Source organism: Peromyscus maniculatus, chromosome 6, assembly GCF_049852395.1.
Source record: "Peromyscus maniculatus bairdii isolate BWxNUB_F1_BW_parent chromosome 6, HU_Pman_BW_mat_3.1, whole genome shotgun sequence".
Classification (NCBI taxonomy): domain Eukaryota; kingdom Metazoa; phylum Chordata; class Mammalia; order Rodentia; family Cricetidae; genus Peromyscus; species Peromyscus maniculatus.
The window spans coordinates 87,879,738-87,898,008 of NC_134857.1; the positions used below are offsets into that span (position 1 = coordinate 87,879,738).

Sequence of the window (18,271 nt, forward strand, 5' to 3'; positions counted from 1 at the left end):
TGAGGTCATGCTGGCCATCACTGGCGCTTCCTGGTGTCCACTGTCATGGTTTCGCCTATCTTTGAGACCCAAACATGGGACTTTGTTAGGATTCCCATCATCCCCTAAAGCTAAAGCAAGAATGTGGTTATATGTCAAGCTCCATCACTGTTTAGGGCTAAATTTCTTAAGTGAAAGCAACTATTCCAGGGGAGACAGCCCAGTCCCAAACTGACTAGTTAAGTCTGATCTAATAACTTGAGGAACATCTCAAAGAACAGGGCAGAGTTGAGGTGTATGTAACCATTTTGGTTAGAAACAATTGTTTCTTTTATTAAGATCATCATAGCTATCATTATTCCTTTTAAATATGGCCCGTGTATTATAAAATGAACAAAAGTAGAAAAGCGTAGTATAGCAAGACCCTGCTATAGTCTTTACCCAGCTTCAGAAACCATCAGCAGGAGACCAAGCTCATTCTTCTAAATCCCCACCCCCAACCCCACCCCCAGCCCTAGATGACTTTGAAGCAGACTGATAGCTGCAAATTGAGATCGGAGGCCCCATAAAATCACCTAACAGTAGCGTTTACCCTTGGAGGGGAGATTGCCCTGTGTGGGTGTTCTCCCACACCCTTGCTTTTCTGGTCCATAGCTTAAGTGGGGGACACTTCTGATGATGGAGGTGAACAGATACCCAAAGCCAATCTGGAGGTGCACTGCATCAGGAGGCTTCAGTACTGACCGCCTGATGCTACTTGATTTTAAAGGAGGCTCTTGTCGGGCTTCATGGGATGGCAGTATGTGGTTTCAAGAAGTGCCAATGGAGGTCAATCGAGAGGGGAGGCCCCATGTCCCTTCCAAATATTGGGATAAGACTACAAGAGGAGAGGTGGGAAGGGATTTTCTGCTCTGGAGAGAAGCCCATTCCTGCCCAGTGTGAAACAGCATTGGCTTCCTGCTGTTTCTTTCGCATGGTGTCTAAGTCACTTCCTGCCAAGGGAACAAGGCATTTTGCAGCATAGAAGATGCTTTCTGAATGCACAAGCAGCTGCTGAGCACCAGCCTGAGTGACACATCACAGCAGCACCCACGTGAGACAGCAGCACACACCCTTGCTTCTCAGTATTTCTCTAGCACCTGCCACGGCAGAGCCAGACTGAGTCGCAGACACCAGATGGCACTGGAGTGCCGAGTTCCCACTGCCTAAGAACAGTGTCACCTTCACCAGGGACAGGGAGAATAATAGCTTGTGCTTGCCGTGTGTTCCCCCCTTGCCAGGAGCAGTTCTGAGCTCCGCTGACAGCTCTGTGCAGGGGTATCACCGTGTACTCTCTCCCACAGCCGTGGAAGTAGACGCCAAGAGTTAAGGAACCTCCCCAGTGGAAGCTGGGTGTCACAAGGCTGGGCATCTTCTTCAAGAGGTCTTTGCTCAAATGGGAGTCAAGAAGTCCCACAACTAGGTTGTTTCCTTGGGATCTTGGAACTTTCAAGAACCTCTCTGCTTTTCTCTGAGAGTTAATATATATATAGACTCATGGTCCTTTGGGCTCCTTTTCTTTACCTCTCAACCCCAGAAGTTCAGTTTCCTTTCCCAGAAATAAGTAACTGTGGTTTGGCTTCCTGAGTATTCTTCCAGTGAGGTTCAGACAGATACCAGCACATGAGAGAGACATCCCATGTTACAACATATATACAGACACGTGTGTATATTCCTCCCACACTCCATGGAGCTCTCCCATTCTTGGAGCATGCCATCTTGCTCTTGGTCTCCACACTTCCTCAATGTGCGGCATCCCAAAGAGTCCCAGAGTACCTAGCGAGCTGCTCTGCTCTTTCCCCTCACAGCCTCACTCCATCGTTAATTCGCCTCCTTTGGAAAACAGCAGTAATAAGAACACTTGCCCTGAGGGGCATTAGAAGGTGTCGATAGTTGATATACGAGAGGAGTATAACACCTCACTGACCTGGGAAGCAATGTGCTCCCAGAATGTTCATTTGCAAAAAGCTGCATCTCAGATTGCTGAGAGCTAGGGGAGGCCCGTGCTACTGAGGTCCCGCCCACTCCAGAGCCCCATCTACCAGATGGCTTTTAGGGCCATGCCTGTCCACTGTTCCCAAGTGGACAGCGACCTGACACTCACACCTCCTTAGCCCTCAGTGCTCCTCCTTCATTCTTATTCCTAGCTGACCAGTTGGTTTCCTACCTCACTGAGAAATGCCACTATCACCATGAGAACCCTCCCTACAGCTTCTTCCTGCCAGCGCCATGCCAGGGGCTGCCCTCTCCCTTGTGGGTGGGTGTGGATCCAGCTAACGCCAACTCTTCCCTCAAGGACCCGGGGCCTCTCTCTGATGCCATCTGGATCTTTCTAAAGTGTACAGGTCAACAATTTTTAGCACATAAATGTTGAACAGTCAGTATCACTATCAATTCAGAGCCTCTTCCTTGTCCTTAAAAGAAGCACGTTTCTATTAACTAGTAGTCACGTCCCGCCCTAGGTGACTACGAGTGTAATATCTCCGTGGATTTGTATATTCTGGACATTTCATGTGCTTGGAATTGCACGCTCGGTGGCCTCTTGTGTCTGGCTTCTTTCGATTTGCTTACTGTTTTCCAGTGTGCGGCAATGCTTCCTTCCCTATTGTAGCATGTATCAGTACTTTATTCTTGTGTGCCGCCTAAATATATTCATAGGGGGAGGGTTGTCTATTTCTGTGTGTCCACTAGCGGAGGTCAGAGGTCAGCCCTGAGTCTCTTCCTCAGTTGCTCTCCACCATTTATTTATTTATTTTGAGACAGGCTATCTCACTGGATTGATTACCAATTCATTGAACACTGACGGCTAGCATAGAGCTTAAATAGAACCCGGTCCCAGGGATCCTGTCCGCATCCACAGAGCTAGGTTACAGGGACATGCCACCATGCCTGTCTCTTTTACGTAGGTTTCAGGGATCAAATTCAGGTCCTCATGCTGGCGTGGCCCACACTATACTGTGCCATTATCACAGCTCTGGTGCATCATGCCTTTCTGTGGCTGGGCACTACTTCATTTGATGCACCTGCCACCTTTTGTTTGTCCGTTCCTCAGCTGATTGACATTTTGGTTGTTTCTACTTCGGGGCTATTATAAGCCATGCTGCTTTGAACATTCATGTTCAAACTTTGTGTGAATACACATTCGGAGTTTTCTCGGATACAAGTCTAAGAGTAGAATTGTTGCATCATATGGAGATGCCAGACTTTTTCGAAGCTCTTGCATCATTTTCAATTCTGGCCTGTCAGTGTTCGACGAATTATTTTCATCATTATATAAATTCTGCAATAATATACTTGACACAAGGATCTTCTCCATGTACTATTCCATTTCTCCTTTTGTTTTTGTTTCCTTTTATAGTGAAACTACTGGATATAAATGCTCCTCTTACTTGTTTCTAATGCATTACCTTGCATTTCCTTTTAGTTCATTACTATAAGAGTTTGTCCCCATATTCTACCAAAACATCTCTTACGAAGGTCACCAATGACACTTCTGTTGACTGATGATTGGTCATTGGCCATCTTCATCATCTGCGTATCTCACCTTTATTCAAACATTTCCCCCACTCTGCCTGGGGGGACTGGATATGTGTGCCTCTTTCTTCTCCTCTGCCTCCCTTACCTGCTACCCTTCACTGTTTATAGAAATATGTCTATGTTTAACATCTCAAAGAGTGCATTAGCAAGATGAATCCCAAATTCAGGACAACAGTTTCTGTAACCCCCAATTTGCATATTGGAAACCAATATTCAGGAGCGGTTCCCTGGAAGTGATTAAACTGTGAGGAAACCACTCTTGTGAATGGGATCAGGGCCTTTACAATAGAGGCTCAAGCTGGTTCCTTTGCCCTTTCACAATGGAATCTTCTGGTGCCTTCACCTTGGCCTTCCCAGTTCTAGAACTATGAGCAATAAATTTCTTTTGCTTATAAATTATTTAGTCTAAGGTATTTTGTTATAGCAGTAAGAGCAGACTGCCAGTGGCTGCCTTTGAGAAAGGAATGTGACAACAGAGAGCATTACAAAGACACTTGATTGGCATCTGTAATGTTTTACTTCTTTAAAATGCCTATTACACTACTAGAGATATAATTATAAGCTTGAGATATTTCAGAATTAAAGAGACATTGTAATGGGTGTCTGAATCCAGTGAGGTGAATTGAAGTTCTGTGTGTGCTGGGGCTGGTGGCCAAATCCAGCGAGTCTCTGCCATTAACTTTAGGATCTTCATACCAATGACTCTCAAGTCCATCAGCAGCCTATCTGGAGACATTTGTGAATCTCCATGTTCATGTGCATCGTCAGAGCATCTAATATCCTCATATAGATCAGTGAAGTCTAGCTCAAAGACTCAAGTAGACATCTAAGATTGTGTGACTAGGGTAACTGTTGAAGTAGTTCATAGAGGCTGATGGCCTTCTCATGATCACTTACCCCAGAGGAAGCAGACTGGTTCTCTGTCAGATATCACATGTTAACAGCCCTATGGTTTGCTTTAGGAGACATACTTCATGCTTTAGAAGGCGAGTCTTTGTAAGCATGTCTGTAGAAATCTTGGTTGTTCAGTCCAAGGAGGCCTAAGGCCAGTTTGTGCAGTTATGGGTAGTATAGGTCCTAACCATGGCCATCCTCCACACACCAGGAACCTACTCACAATATCAGGGCAGGAGAGTCAGAGATCTGGGGACTTCAAACTCCATGGAATCTGGTGTTGTAGAAAAGGTGTGTTACTTTTGTTTATGTTGCATTTGTTTAACTCTGTGAAGCTGTGTTACTGTGCCTGTCTAAAACACCTGATGGTCTAATAAAGAGCTGAATGGCCAATAGTAAGGCAGGAGAGAGACATAGACCAGGCTGGCAGGCAGAGAGTATATATAGAAGGAGAAAACTGGAAGGAGCTAGAGCTAGGAGCCAGAGAAGGTAGAGGACATCAGGGACCAGCCACCCAGTTACACAGAATGCCCACCACAAAGTAAGAGTAAGATTTACAGAAGTAAGAGAATGGGAAAAGCCCAGAGGCAAAAGGTAGACGGGATAATTTAGTTAAGAAAAGCTGGCAAGAAATAGGCCAAGCTAAGGCCGGGCACTTATAAGTAAGAATAAGCCTCTCTGTGTGATTTATTTGGGAGCTGGATGGTGGGGCCCCCAAAAGAGCAAAAATAAAACAACAATAATCTGGGGTTTTCTTTATCACCCCGTGTGAACTACCTGTGTATGGGAGTGTGTGTGTGCATTTGTATGCATATGTATGGTGGCACTATTGAGCCCTGAGGTTTCAAGCTGTTCTGGCCCAGTCTGACCTGGAGCCCATGGGCTAGAGTCTTAGGAAGCTCCTTTTGGCTACTACTTATCAGGGGAATTTGGAGGTGAAATTCTTAGCTCCACCAGCCGGAGGCGCTGATGCACATTGTTTAGGGCAATTTGAAATTATTATTCCCCTGTGGCCTGACTCACATAGCTGTGCCCAGTGGTCTAAATGGTCACGGCCATGAGATGGGGACAGACCACCTTCCCGAAGGCTAGTGTGCATATGCAGGGCACCTGTTTCTCAGCGGCATCCTCTATGAACAGAGATCCCTCACAGCACCTTCACAAGCTAGTCATCGGATTAGGAGAGTGGCTGAATGGGCTCCTTGCTCTCCTGACTTGGGCACGAACTGAAATTCCTGAGGGGGGTCCATCCTCTTGGCTCCTGTTATCACAGATGCACGGAATGAAGCTCCCTCTCAAAAATGAGCGAGTAAAGCTCCCTCCTCACATTGAAACGGAATATGCCTCTGCCGTTGCTGCAGGCACGCGCGGTGCTTTTCCACGTCCCTGCTCACGTGGTTTCCTTGGATTAATAAATCATCCTGGTACTCACCGAAGCCCTTTCTGCCCTGCAAGGCTCATTTCAGATGCCGCCTCTCTTCGGAGCCTTTGATTCTACTCAGATGGAAGCAGTGTCCCTCTCCTTGAAACATGAGGGCAGAGCCTCTGCCCCTTTCTTGTGCCTTCCTACAGAGGCGAGCAAAACCCCTGACACACAGTTGGGTTTGGGTGTAAACGCGCATGAAGCCGACCAGGCCCGGTGGATCTGCCAGGGCTCCCCCCCCCACGCCCCGCCCATGTGGAAACCACAGACCTTAGGAGTGAACATGTGCAGGATGCCATCTACCGCCCCTCGCAGCAGCAGCCCCCGAACCAGGAAGCAGGCCAACACCACGTAGGGGAAGAGGGAGCTGAAATACATGACCTGCAGAGAAGACAGAGGCCCCTGTCAGGCAGAGCCCCTCCTGCAGCTGGCAGCACCCCCCTTCCTGGCTCACAGCTGGGGCCCATGATCCTCCTCTGATATCAGCCAGCAGCACTTGGAGCCTGGAGACCCCAGGCACCGAGCCAAACCCACTATCCATCTGGCCCAGGCAGGAGCAGAACAAGCTGGAGTCAGCATGGCTGTGTCTGGAGCTGGTCTGCCTTTCAAGGGCTGGCGGGACTGAACTAGCGGTCCACACTTGTAACAGCTGTTGTGGGGTGAAAAAACATGGTGCTCATCCTCCTCATCGTCCCGTCTCATGTCCCCGGTAGACCATTCCAGGATCTCCCCTGTCCTTCGAGGTCCTATAGCAGAAGGCATCTAGGAGGTCTTGACACTGTTCCCCAACAGAACCCACCAGAAGAGGGCCTAGCCCCTAGGGATCCGGAACCTGAACTACGTGCTACTTGCCTGGTACAGAGCCATACTCAAAGAATTGGATCATGGGACCTCGGCTGCAGTGAAACGAATCCTGGGGTGCGAAGGACAGGGCAGCAGAAAGGCTGAGAGGATGCTTCCTGAACTACCTGCATGAGTACTGACCTTTCAGCTTACCATCAACGGATCCTGAGGCCTCAGGCCACCCACTTAGTATGCGTCCATCTCCCCATCTCTAAAGGGCTGTAATATTCCTAACTTATCACGTTGGTGAGAGCCAAGGACGTGCAAAAGTGACAGTTCTGACAAATGCCATGAAGTGTCAGCTGCTATTCTGGCTTCCGGAGAGGGAGGAGGTTGGAGGCTGAGATGATGCCACTGGTGTTTCTACAACTCAGCTTCCTTACTCATCCATCTGACAAAGAACCAAGAGCCTCGGCCGACCAGCCGGGGCTCCAGTTCCAGCCCAGACAGACTAGCCATAGGACCTTAGATGAGGCACTTTCCCCTATAGAGACCTCAGTTTCCTTGTCTGTAAAATGAGTGGGGGCTCTCGGATGTCTGCCATCCTTTCTATCCCTGGCGGTCCAAGAATTCTACTGGGTCATAAATAATAAAGATTGAACTGCTGGGAAAGGAGGATAGGGCTCAGCTGTGATGACCGTCGTTGACTGGACTGTTTGGGGGCCTCAAAGTTCTCAGATGCTCTAACAGCCCTTCATCTGCAGACGGCACAGGGCAGAGTTTCACCAAAAACTTCTTAGACTACCCGATGCAAGGGCTTTTCCTCGAGAACTTAAGGGGGCACCACCTAGACAGGTGGCGCCCCAAGGCCAACACCTCTAGCTCCTTCATGTTTTCGGAACAGGCCTGAGCTGGGAGCACCAAGGCACACAGGGGTCCCAGTAATGACTCTCCAGCAAGCTCACCCTTGAACTGTCTGTGGTGACAGTGCCCCGCCCCCTCCCAGGAGGCCAATGCTGTCACTCAAGTAGTCTTCCTTGGTGGGCTGGGACCCAAGCTCCTGCTGTCTGGGTCCCTGCTGCCTTTTCCCAGCTCACCTTTCCAGAGGACTGGATGCCCTTGACTACTGCCATGCCCACGATGCTCCAGGCCACGAGGAGGCAGAGTGTCATCTTCCAGTTGAGGCCTCCACTCTCTGAGATGGAGTTGGAGATGTCCAAGGCCTCTCGGTACCAGAAGTAGGTAGTGGCTGAGCTCTTCTCACACTCAGGTTCCACCACTGAAAGCACAGCAAAGGCCACAGGGCCTCAGCTTCCAGCCCTACGGGCCATCTCCTGTGTGGGACCCTGCCCAGGCGGCAGTGGGCGAGTGGGTAGCTGAGGGTGGGCTGTGCCACGATCTGGCCGATCCCTGAGGAATCCTGAGTCTCTGACGGGACCTGTGAGGCTTTGGGCCACAGTCACGTGGCTGAATTCCCACCTAGCCCATCGTCTGCTCATTAATTCACAAAAAGAAAGAAGTGCCAAACTCGTCTAAAGGTTCTTGGGGGAGGCCCTGAGACAGGCTGGAAACTCAGATGTCAGATCACTGGTTAAACGGACAGAATGAGAATGGGAAAATGGCTTCAGGATCTGCTTTCCTATCTGTGGATTGGGACGGTCTGCTGCGCACAAATTAAAATTATTCTTAGACATACGCTATTGGAGTAACACAGTAGTTCATAATAACTAAAAAAAAAAAAAAAAATTCAATCCCTGAGACCTGTGTGTGCCAGGCCAGCAGGAGATCAATAGGTCATTTCCTTAGAAGGATTAAAAAAAAAAAATAAGGATCAAGATGTAAAGTGATTTCTCCAAAGCGACTCAATGAACTAATGAAACCCCAAATCTTAGCACTAAACAGTTTAGACTCCTTCCCGGGATAGGGCTAGCCGGAGACCACAGTTGGGGTTCCTCAGGGGTCCCACACTTGCCTGCTGTAGTCCCATTCCTAATGACAGGACATTCGCTCCAGGGCAGGGGGTACTGGAAAGACTTGAAGAAGTAGAAGACACTCCACCCAATGATCACATTGTAGTACAGCCCGACGAAGAGGCAGACCTGAGGACAAGGGTCAGGCTAAGGTCACAGAGGCTGCAGGTGAAGCCACCCCCTGCCCCCTGCACTCCATCCAAGGCCCAGCAGCTCAAAACCAGCCATGATGGAGGATGTGGGGATGGGGTGGGGGGATGGGGTGAGATGGAATGGGGGAGGGGGGTGAGATGGAGTGGGGGCGGAGGTTGATCCCAGTCCTTCTCCATTCATCTGGTACTCAGGCAGTCCACAAAGGAATTCCTGGGATATTAAAATTTTCTCCTTTAAGCAATAAACTCTTAAAATGTTAATCCTTTCCAGTTTAAAATTCCTGTAAGACATTTGAAGCCCTTCCCCCATCATTTCCTGATGACTCAGGATTCTAATTAGAGATGCCCTCCAGGACCGTGGAGACGCACCACAGCACTGGTCCTTACAGGCCCAGATGGTGGTGCCTTTTGAGATTGTACGGATCACTGGTTTTCCCACCTCTGCTCTTCTCTCGGGTGCTGCTCTTTCTCTGGAAATGTGAGCAGCCCACCCCTAGAGACACGGCAACTAAGCTTGGCAGTGTTTTATTAAAACAGGAGGGTCTAGCAATGTTTAACAGACAGGGTTCGGCTGCATCTGCCCCTGATGCTCAGAGGTCCCTTCCAGAGGCCTGGCTGTCCCAGACAATTGAGAATGCTCACTAGTGTGAATGCAGAGGGCCCCTGGTTTCTTCCCTTTCACGTGAGCAACTGTGTGAAGGAAGGAGCACGTGTCTACAAACACAGAGAGAACGAGGGAGGGGTTTGCACTGGGATAAACACACGGAGGGGCATCCATTTCTTTAACTGTGGTTGGTGTTTTCGGTCCAAGGTGTTTTCGGTCCAAGTAGAGGGTTCCCCTGCTCCCCCATGTGCGCACAGGGCCAGCCTGGCAGTTACACTGTAGCTGACCAGAGTAAGCTGAGCAAAGGTGATGCCTCATTTGACAACAGGATGGAACAGACTTAGGATAACCTTCCTACCATGTTTGCTAGGCTCCTCAGTCCCTTCCAGAAGTGAATTCCAGATTTTATCTCAAGTATGAGAGTGGGCCCCTGCAGGCTTCACCTTTAAGGGATGCTCAATTTCCTCAGCCATTTGTAGCTCTCAGCAAGATTTCACCTACAGCCACACAGATGAGCCTAGAAGTCCCCACCTAAGTCCCAGGAAGTCTCCCAAGCCCTCATGGCTCCTGGGTTGACCCTTAGGCTCCCGTCTGAATATTTCAACTGTTCATTTGCATGGCACTCTAGCAAGGAGTCCTAAGCCACATATATTTGAAACTCATTTCCCAAGGAAAGGGAAAGGAATTTGTGAGGAGCTGAGCTGGTGAGGAGTGGTGGGGACCTGGGATAGTCCATCTGTCCCCAGCTAATAAGGACTGAGATATCCTTGTGAACATGGCCCATTTTTTTTTCATCGTTTATGAATGTCACATATGGTTTCTGGCAGTGTCAACTTTCAGCTTAGGAAATATGGTGACAATGGCCCTGAAACACCAGCTGTAAGTTATTCTCTTGATGTTCCTTCTTGCTCCCCTTGCATTGGCCCAGGACTCTGGCCTGTAAACCTGGTGACCTCCTCCACACGATCCAAAAGTGGCCCTTCTGCCTCCCACACAGTGCCAGCCCCCAGCTCTGAACTCACAATACAGCTGGAAAAGCCGATGCCCCCCAGGCGGGGGCACACGTAGTGCCACACGCCGATGCTGCCACGGCGGATCCTCTGGCCCACAGCCAGCTCCAGAAAGAAGAGGGGGATGCCAATAATGATCAGCAGCACCAGGTAGGGCACCAGGTAGGCACCTGCATGGAGAAGAGAAAGGCCATTAGAGAAGGTCTGGATCCGAGTGGCAGTGTGAGGAAAGGGGTGGCAGCCATGCCCTGCAGTCTCAGCTATAGTGTGTGGGCAGTGGCAACCATGTACGGGAAGGGGTGGCAGCCACGTCCAACAGACTCAGCCACATCTTAGGCCATCTGGAGCTTCTCTGCAAACGGTGTGGCCCGTGGCTGTGATCTCTCCAACACTGGCCCATTCAGACCTCTCCTCTCCTTGATCCTCTGACTTGAGATGTGAAATGAGGGAGCATATGGATGCCAGTGCCTTCTGCTCTCAAGGCTGGGCTCAGAAGCAGATATCTCCCTGCCTCTCGGGGAGCCACATGTCAAGTCACAGACGCTGGCCTCACATAGTGCTCTGTGGACACCTGTCCACCACCCTCCCAGATGTCCCAGGTCCTGCTCACTCGTTCCCAAGGGCTCACTCCCACCCACCTTCCCACTCTGTGGTCCAGCCTGCTGGCATCTGAGACAGATGCTGACGCAGCAGACTGAGCAACTCTAGAGGAGCTGAGCTTGGAAACTCTCCAGGGAGAGAGAGGGTCTGATCAGCTTCACCATTAATCTGCAGCTAATTGGGAGGAATGGAAGAGAAATTAGTTGTTCAGGAAAGCGTGATAAGGGAATCATAAAGGATGGAATGATCTGCTAAAGATTACAGATAACAAATTAATCTTGCTGTCTTCAACCTAGCTACAGACAGGATCTCAATTCCAAGTGACAGGGCATTTAGCAAGAGAATTAGAGCCACGGCTGGACATGGATGAGTGCACCCCACCAAGAGTTGTGCCAAGAACATAGCCCTGTTAGCAACACTATCGGCCAGGCCCTGCCTGTCAAACTGTCTTGCTGGCTCCTGTCTCCTGGGTTACCTAGCACCTTCAGGGAAACCCTCTCAAGAGAGGAGTCCCCCAAAGCCTCAGCTACACTGCTCTGTCCCTTGTCACTCACCCTTCTCAGGCACATGCCTAATCTGCCAATGAACACTGGAGGTCAGGCAACTACTGGACACCTATCCGTCAGCAACAGAAGCTGTTTTCCATGGGTCTCCTCTATGGCAGACTCAGGCTTTGGGGGATGCAGGAGAAACAGAAGGCCCCAATGCCATCCTGGGAGACCTCGTGGGAGGCATGCTCCCTCAGGTTCCTTTAGACAAAGTCAGCAGGCATGTGTATGCACACATCCTGGATTGGTCACACCACAGGGGGCCACCTGAGCCCACATCTGCTGAGAGAACTCACAGGGGAGAGCCTTCCAAGAGAAGCTTCCCACGGAGCCTCACAGAGCAGCTGCATCTTAAAACACACACGCACATGCACGCACGTGCACACACATGCACGCACGCATGAACGGAGGCACGTGCAGTTATCCACTCATTCATCCTGTCCCTCACAAGCAGCCCCATCAAGTGCTCAGAAAAGGGAGATCCTAAAGAACCATAGGCACGAACCCCCCCCTCCCCCCCAGTCAGTCTTGGTCTTTGGTGGAGAGAAACAGAAGCAACAGAAACAATCCATTGCAGGAAGACAACAAGGAGGAGCCTCGCTGTTTTTCTTAATTTTACCTCAGTGTTCTCGGGAAGGACAAGATGTACAGGGAGATGAGTGTCGGGGTGTCAGAAAACATTGGTATCTCCTTTAAATGTTTCTCTCCTCTTCTCCAAACCTGGGGAGATCCTCTAAAAGTGATCTGTGGCCAAAAGACTGTGGATTGGCCTCCCATGGCCCAGGTTCCTTCTGTCTTAGTCATGACTGCAGGTCATGACCACATGAAGTTTAGTCTGGCCAGAGGGCTCAAGGCCAGCACACTTAGATGAGCTGAATTCATGATTAATCAAAGGCACTTTTGTGAGTCAATCATTGAAATCATGCAGCACCCTCTTCCACCTTGGAAAACACAACTTGGATTTCTTCTGATGCCTCAGTGCCTCTCAGGAGTCTTAGGACTAAATAGCGGGGAGCATCACTCAGGGCATCAGGACAGTTAGCAGAAGGCAACCACAAGTGAGCAGAGCCTGGCTCTCTGCAGTTCCCCAGATCCCTGTCTATACACCATACCTTGCTTTTGGCACAGCCCATTTATTTCTGGGGCTTAAGAGTCCATTTTTGGCCCCATTTAATTGAGATACAGACTGAAAAGGAGCTGAGACCAGACTCATGGGTCAGATCATCAAGACTGGAACCCGGGCTCCGCCACCTACTCTGCACCTTTGGACAAATTACTTGATCTCTCTTTGCTGTTATTTCGTCGTCGTCTATGTTGACAGAAAGAAAATATTAGACAAAACCATATGAAACCACTGATATGCACCCATTTTTTATTTACAAAATAAATATTCACTTCATACTCCTGCACTCTCCAAAGGGTGCTGTGAAAAAGGAATGAGTTACTTTGAACAGGAAGACTAAGGAAGAATGCTGCTGTGCAGCCTTGAGGAGGTCTGGCTGGCAGAGTGAGTCCCTGGGTGGACCTTGGAGAGTTACAGCCTGTCCCTGACTCTGTATTTCTCTCTGCTTCCTGCTGCTCTGCCTCAGGGTGAGCTCCCCAACAGGCTTTCTCTGACAGGAGACACTCATTCACATTGCCACCCGGACAGACTGAGCTGCCCTGAAACCCTGAACCAAACTAAGTCCGTCCTCTCTCAAGTTTCTTCTGTTAGCTATTTTGTTCCAGTAATGGAAAAAGTAACCGATCCAAAGGTGGGGTGTCCCTCTCTGAATGGAGCAGAAATTTTGGGAGAGGCTACAATATTAGGAATCCCTTGGAGAAGGCAGGAAGGAGCTAAGTCAAAATGCCTAAAAAGCTGTAGCCGTCCAAAAGGCTGGAGTCGGGTGGTCCCGGGGGGGGGGGGGGTGGTGGTTCAGGAGCTATGAAGTTCCATGGTGTACAGATTTCTCAGGAACACAAGTGTGGGCTTGGAAATGCAGCTTCTAGCGTTCCTTGTTAACACTGACCATCAGCGGGACTATAGTCATGTGAGAAGGGGAACTTGGTATAGGGACCGGATCAGACCGGCCGATGGGCATGTCTTCTGGGGATTTCCTTGATAAGTAATTGATCTTGGAGAGCCCAGCCCACTACAGGCAGCTCCATTCTCTGGGGAAGTGGTCTGGGCTACAGGAGAAAGCTAGCTAAGCAGTATACTGTAAGCAAGCCAGCAAGCAGTGTTTATCCAGGATTTCTTGAGAAGTTCTTGCTTGATCTCCTGCCCTGATTTCCCTCAATGATGGGCTGTGAGCTGGAAGTGTAAGCCAAATAAACCCTTCCCTCTGCTTTTAGTCAGAGTATTTTATCACCCATAGAAAGGAAACTAAAATATAAGCCTACCACGGTTTTCTTTATTTTCTGTAATTTTCCCATCATTTCAAGCCAGTCTGCCTCTAGAAAGTTCCGGTAAACTTCCACACTCAGGAGAGACAGTACCTAGGGAGATCTACGTGCTCTGGGTGCTTCGTCAGCACTGAGGACAATTTTATAGCAGGCCATATGCTCAAGAGGAATTTGCATCCAGGTGCAGCGTGAGGATCCACTACAGGCAGCCAGCCCATGTTGTATAAAGTGCACAGGCCATGCCCACCAGGTGGAATCCCACCATTAGCATTAAACCTTCATGTCACATGACCTGGAAAAATTACCCAACTCATCTGTGCCTCAGTTTTATAGTCTCTAAAGTAAAGACAACGACCTTCTCCTTAAACAGGGTTACTGGGAGGAACCCACGGGTGAACCATGTGAAACCAGTGCTTTTGTTGTTCCAAGATGCTCAAATGGGAGGAGTTACAAGCAGTTGAGCCCAACATCCATTTAAGAGCTTAAAACCGTGCTTTGCATCTCCTAAGTGTTCGATAGTCACAGCCAACAGTTGTTCTTTACCAAGGTAGTGTATAAAATTCACGGAATCCTTCCAACTCTCAAGAGTAGGCAGGAAGTGCTCTTACATTCAATTTGCAGAGTAAGCAGTGACAGGCACAGAAGTCCAGCAGCTTGTACTAGGTCCCAGGCCTGACTGGCTATGGCCAGGGTGGGATCTGAACTGTGGCAGCCTGCAGCCAGAACCCCCACTCCTAACATGACCTCCAGACTTTTTATACCTACGAGCCACTGTGTAACTCTTTTTTTTTTTTTTTCCCAGACAGCGTTTCTCCATGTAGTTTTGGTCCCTGTCTTGGATCTCGCTCTGTAGACCAGGCTGGCCTTAAACTCACAGAGATCTGCCTGGCTCTGCCTCCCGAGTGCTAGGATTAAAGATGTGCGCCACCACCGCCCGGCACCACTGTGTGACTCTGAGTCTTGTTCTGGAATTCTGCGCTCCTGTCTCCAAGGACTCCAGTTCTGCCACAGCAAAGGCATGGTCCTTTCTCTCCCAGCCCAACCCATTTTCCAGGTACCCTCGATCAACCATGGTTACCTCTTACCTCCTCCATTTTTCTGGCACAGGTAGGGGAACCTCCAGATGTTGCCCAGGCCCACAGAAAAGCCGATCTGGGCCAGGATGTACTGCAGCTTACTATTCCAGGCTGGCCGGTCCTCCGCGTCCAGCTCCTCCTCCGCCGCCTTCTGCCTGCCACCTGTCTCTCCCGCCACATTCAGTACACTCTGCTTATAGTCCACAGGCTCCTCGAGGGCCAGCAAATCAGCCACGGACTCGGTGACATGCTCATTGCTGTGTTCACGCTGGGTCACCTTGCTGTTCTTCGGCATGGGTGCCACTGGGGCTGTGTAGCCCTGTTCCCCAGCACGCAGAGAAGGTGGGGTTCGGCTTCTGTCAGCTCTCTCTCATCCAAAGGCCTGTGAAAGCAGATAAGCAGCAGAGGATTGGCTGGCAATGCCAGAAATAAGGAGCCCTGAGTAGACGCACAGAACCAAAATCAAGTCCCCGGTACAGAGCCCATATTGGCTCCAGATTCCCAAGTGTTAAGTTCACCTCTGTCCCCACCAAGGTGCTCACTGGGGAGTGGAAAGTAAACATACATTGTTTTCCTATAGGTGTTACCTGGGTACCACTAGAAGGTGCTGGAAACCCTAATGGGGCAGAACCAGTAAAACCATATGCGAAACACAAACACAGGCTATCTGCCATGTCATCCACCTTTTATAATGCATAGCCTAGACCTCTGGGGATACCCATACCCTTCCCCTTCTGAGGTAGCGTGGTTGTGGCTCACACCTACCCCTGCTGTATTCTACTTAGCCAAAACCCCATCTGCATTGGGACGCTGGAATGGTAGTTGATTTCAACGGTCAACTTGTTGAATTAAGGAACAGCTTCGTGAAGTACACCTTTGAGTGTTGAAAGAGGGCGTTTCCAGAGAGGAGGAAGGGAGGGGGTAATATCTACCCTGAATGTGTGCCTACCATCCCACGGGCTGAGGTCCCGGATGGAGTGAAAAGGGTAGAAAAAAAAGTCAGCATCCCTTCTGGGCTTCCTAGCCTGTGGGGATAGATTTGAGCAAGCAGTCTCGTGCTCCTTGTACCAATGCCCCTAGCTGCACCCACGATGGAAGCTGTTTCCTTGATCTATGAGGCAAAAGAAGACTGTGGAAGTTTGAATGTAATTGGCCCCCATAAGATCATAGGGAGGGGCACTATTTAGGAGGTGTGGTATTGTTGGAGTTAGTATGGCCTTGTTGGAGGAAGTGTGTCACAGCAGAGGCAGGCTTTGAGGTCTCATATATGTTCAGGCCACACCCAGGGACTCACTTCCTGTTGTCTGTGGGTCGAGACGTAGGACTCTCAGCTCCTTCTCCAGCACCATGTCTGCCCGCACAACACCATGTCACGCCATGATGATAATGGACTAAACCTCTGAAAGTGTAAGCCACCCCAATTAAATGTTTTTCCTTTTAAAGAGTTGCATTGGCCACGGTGTCTCTTCACAGCAACAGGAACCCTAAGACAAAGTCCTGCTTCTCTCAAGCTGCTTCTTGTCAGGTCTTTGGCTACAGCCATGAGAAAGTAGCTAACACACACAGGAAGCCAGCGTCTGGCTTCTCCAAATTCTTCCTGTTCAAAACATAACCCATGGGCCAAAGAGCCACCAGGAGTTCGGTAGAACTGAGAGCCCACCTATGATTCAGAAAGCTCCCTGGGTCTCCTGATGGGGCTCCTGGACAGTAGCTACTAAGTCCCTTTCATTTCCCTGGCAGGAAAGCTGCCCGGGCTCAGCTATGGATTCTGGCACCAGAGCCCTAGAAATGCTTGCTTGGTGCCAACACAGCCTGGGTCATTGCTCAGCACTGACATTATCTGAGGGCCACTGCAGCCAAGAGCTGGTTCTCCATCCTTCAGCGACAGCTTTATGGCAGATAATGTCGGCACAACATGACGGGGGAGGCCAACCCTCCCCTGCTGCTGCCTCCCCTCATTTGTCTTTTACACTTTCCCTTGAAGAAAGGAAGCACCGAGAAAAGGAGCGCTTTGAAGAATCCCAGCGTTCTGCTGTATTTCAAGGCACCTCCTCATTAAGGAGAGGCTGGAGGATTTAAAATTAAACACACACTTATCCACACCCCCCAGCCTACCGTTGCCCTGCATCTTTCTAGGGATGTAAATTAGCCAGCTCTGTAATTACTTTATTAAGGGAACAAGCTGTCTCTGAGCCAGGCTTGCTCTTCTTCCCATGGGTCTATGCCCCCTGGAAAGCACGGGCAAGGTCACTGTGTGGCAGAAGGGCACAAGGCATTCTTTCTTCTGGAGTTGGTACAACCCTTCTGGCTAACTCCAGCTGGGACCTGACTGGCTAGCCCGTCCCTGCTATGAGTGTGCTAAGGCTGTGAGGCCCATATGATGGGCACGGGGGAACCATCCATGCTAGCCTGTGGGGCTGGCTAGCTCTACCCAGGCCAGGCTGTGGGCCACATCAGCAGGTGACACTAACCTGCTCTTTTTGTTCAAGAACAGCAGTGAATCTTTTGCAACTGTCCTCTCTACCCCAGGAACAAGACATCAAGGTCTTGGGCTTTGGAGGAACTAGGGCAGAGTCAGCCTGCCTAAAAGGTCTCAGAATTCACAATAAGACACTCTGTTGAGACACCATAGTGGGTTAGCTGAATAGTCCATCGCATCCTGGAGGATGCCCCACATTGGCACAGTGGGTTAGTTGAACATCCCGTTGTGTCCTAGAGGGTGTCCAAGGTGGCACTTGTGTGTCTGTGGGCTCTTGAGTTCTCGGGCTCTCTTCCCAGTTGCTGCATAGCCCATGCTATACAGTGAAGGGTGTTCTAGGAGTTATGCAATAGGGAGGCGCGTGTCTGGGCCTGGGATGTCAGGGTGAGTCATCCCAGACATGCAGAAGGTCCCTGACCCCATGGCCCTCAAATGGAGGAAGCCTAAGGCATTCACAAGCACTCCTTGTCTGGGAATCTGCTCCTCCCCTGCAGCTAACCTTGAAAGCTTTTACTGCAGATCAGAGCCAGGGATATGGTTGGGGGTCTGGAGATTGCAATCACTGGGAGGCCTTGGCTTAGACTTTTCCCCAGCTACCTCTCCCACCTAGGATTTCACAGAACGTTCTGCAGTGCATTAGGTCTGATCTATTGATCATTAAGCTCAAAGTGGAGAAAGCCGGGGGAGATCTCTGCCAGCTGCAGAATCCACCCAAATGCTGACCAACTATGTTTCCCCATAAACACCTGGTGAGTAGCAGCTCTAGTCACTATTGTGAAAGGAAAAAAAAAA

General features: G+C 49.9%; 1 protein-coding gene across 3 annotated transcripts in view; it reads right to left on the bottom strand.

The window, feature by feature from the left end:
- Slc6a17 (solute carrier family 6 member 17) overlaps window positions 1–18,271 on the bottom strand; it is a 46,498-nt gene that overhangs the window by 13,607 nt on the left and 14,620 nt on the right. For all 3 annotated transcript variants that reach the window (XM_006979501.4, XM_076574793.1, XM_076574792.1), the window contains exons 2-6: window positions 15,010–15,382; window positions 10,404–10,561; window positions 8,628–8,754; window positions 7,753–7,934; window positions 6,143–6,253 (exon numbers count right to left, since the gene is read on the bottom strand). In XM_006979501.4, the coding sequence (XP_006979563.1) occupies window positions 6,143–6,253; window positions 7,753–7,934; window positions 8,628–8,754; window positions 10,404–10,561; window positions 15,010–15,295 (864 nt within the window). In that variant the 5' untranslated portion in view covers window positions 15,296–15,382. The remainder of the gene's footprint in view (window positions 1–6,142; window positions 6,254–7,752; window positions 7,935–8,627; window positions 8,755–10,403; window positions 10,562–15,009; window positions 15,383–18,271) is intronic.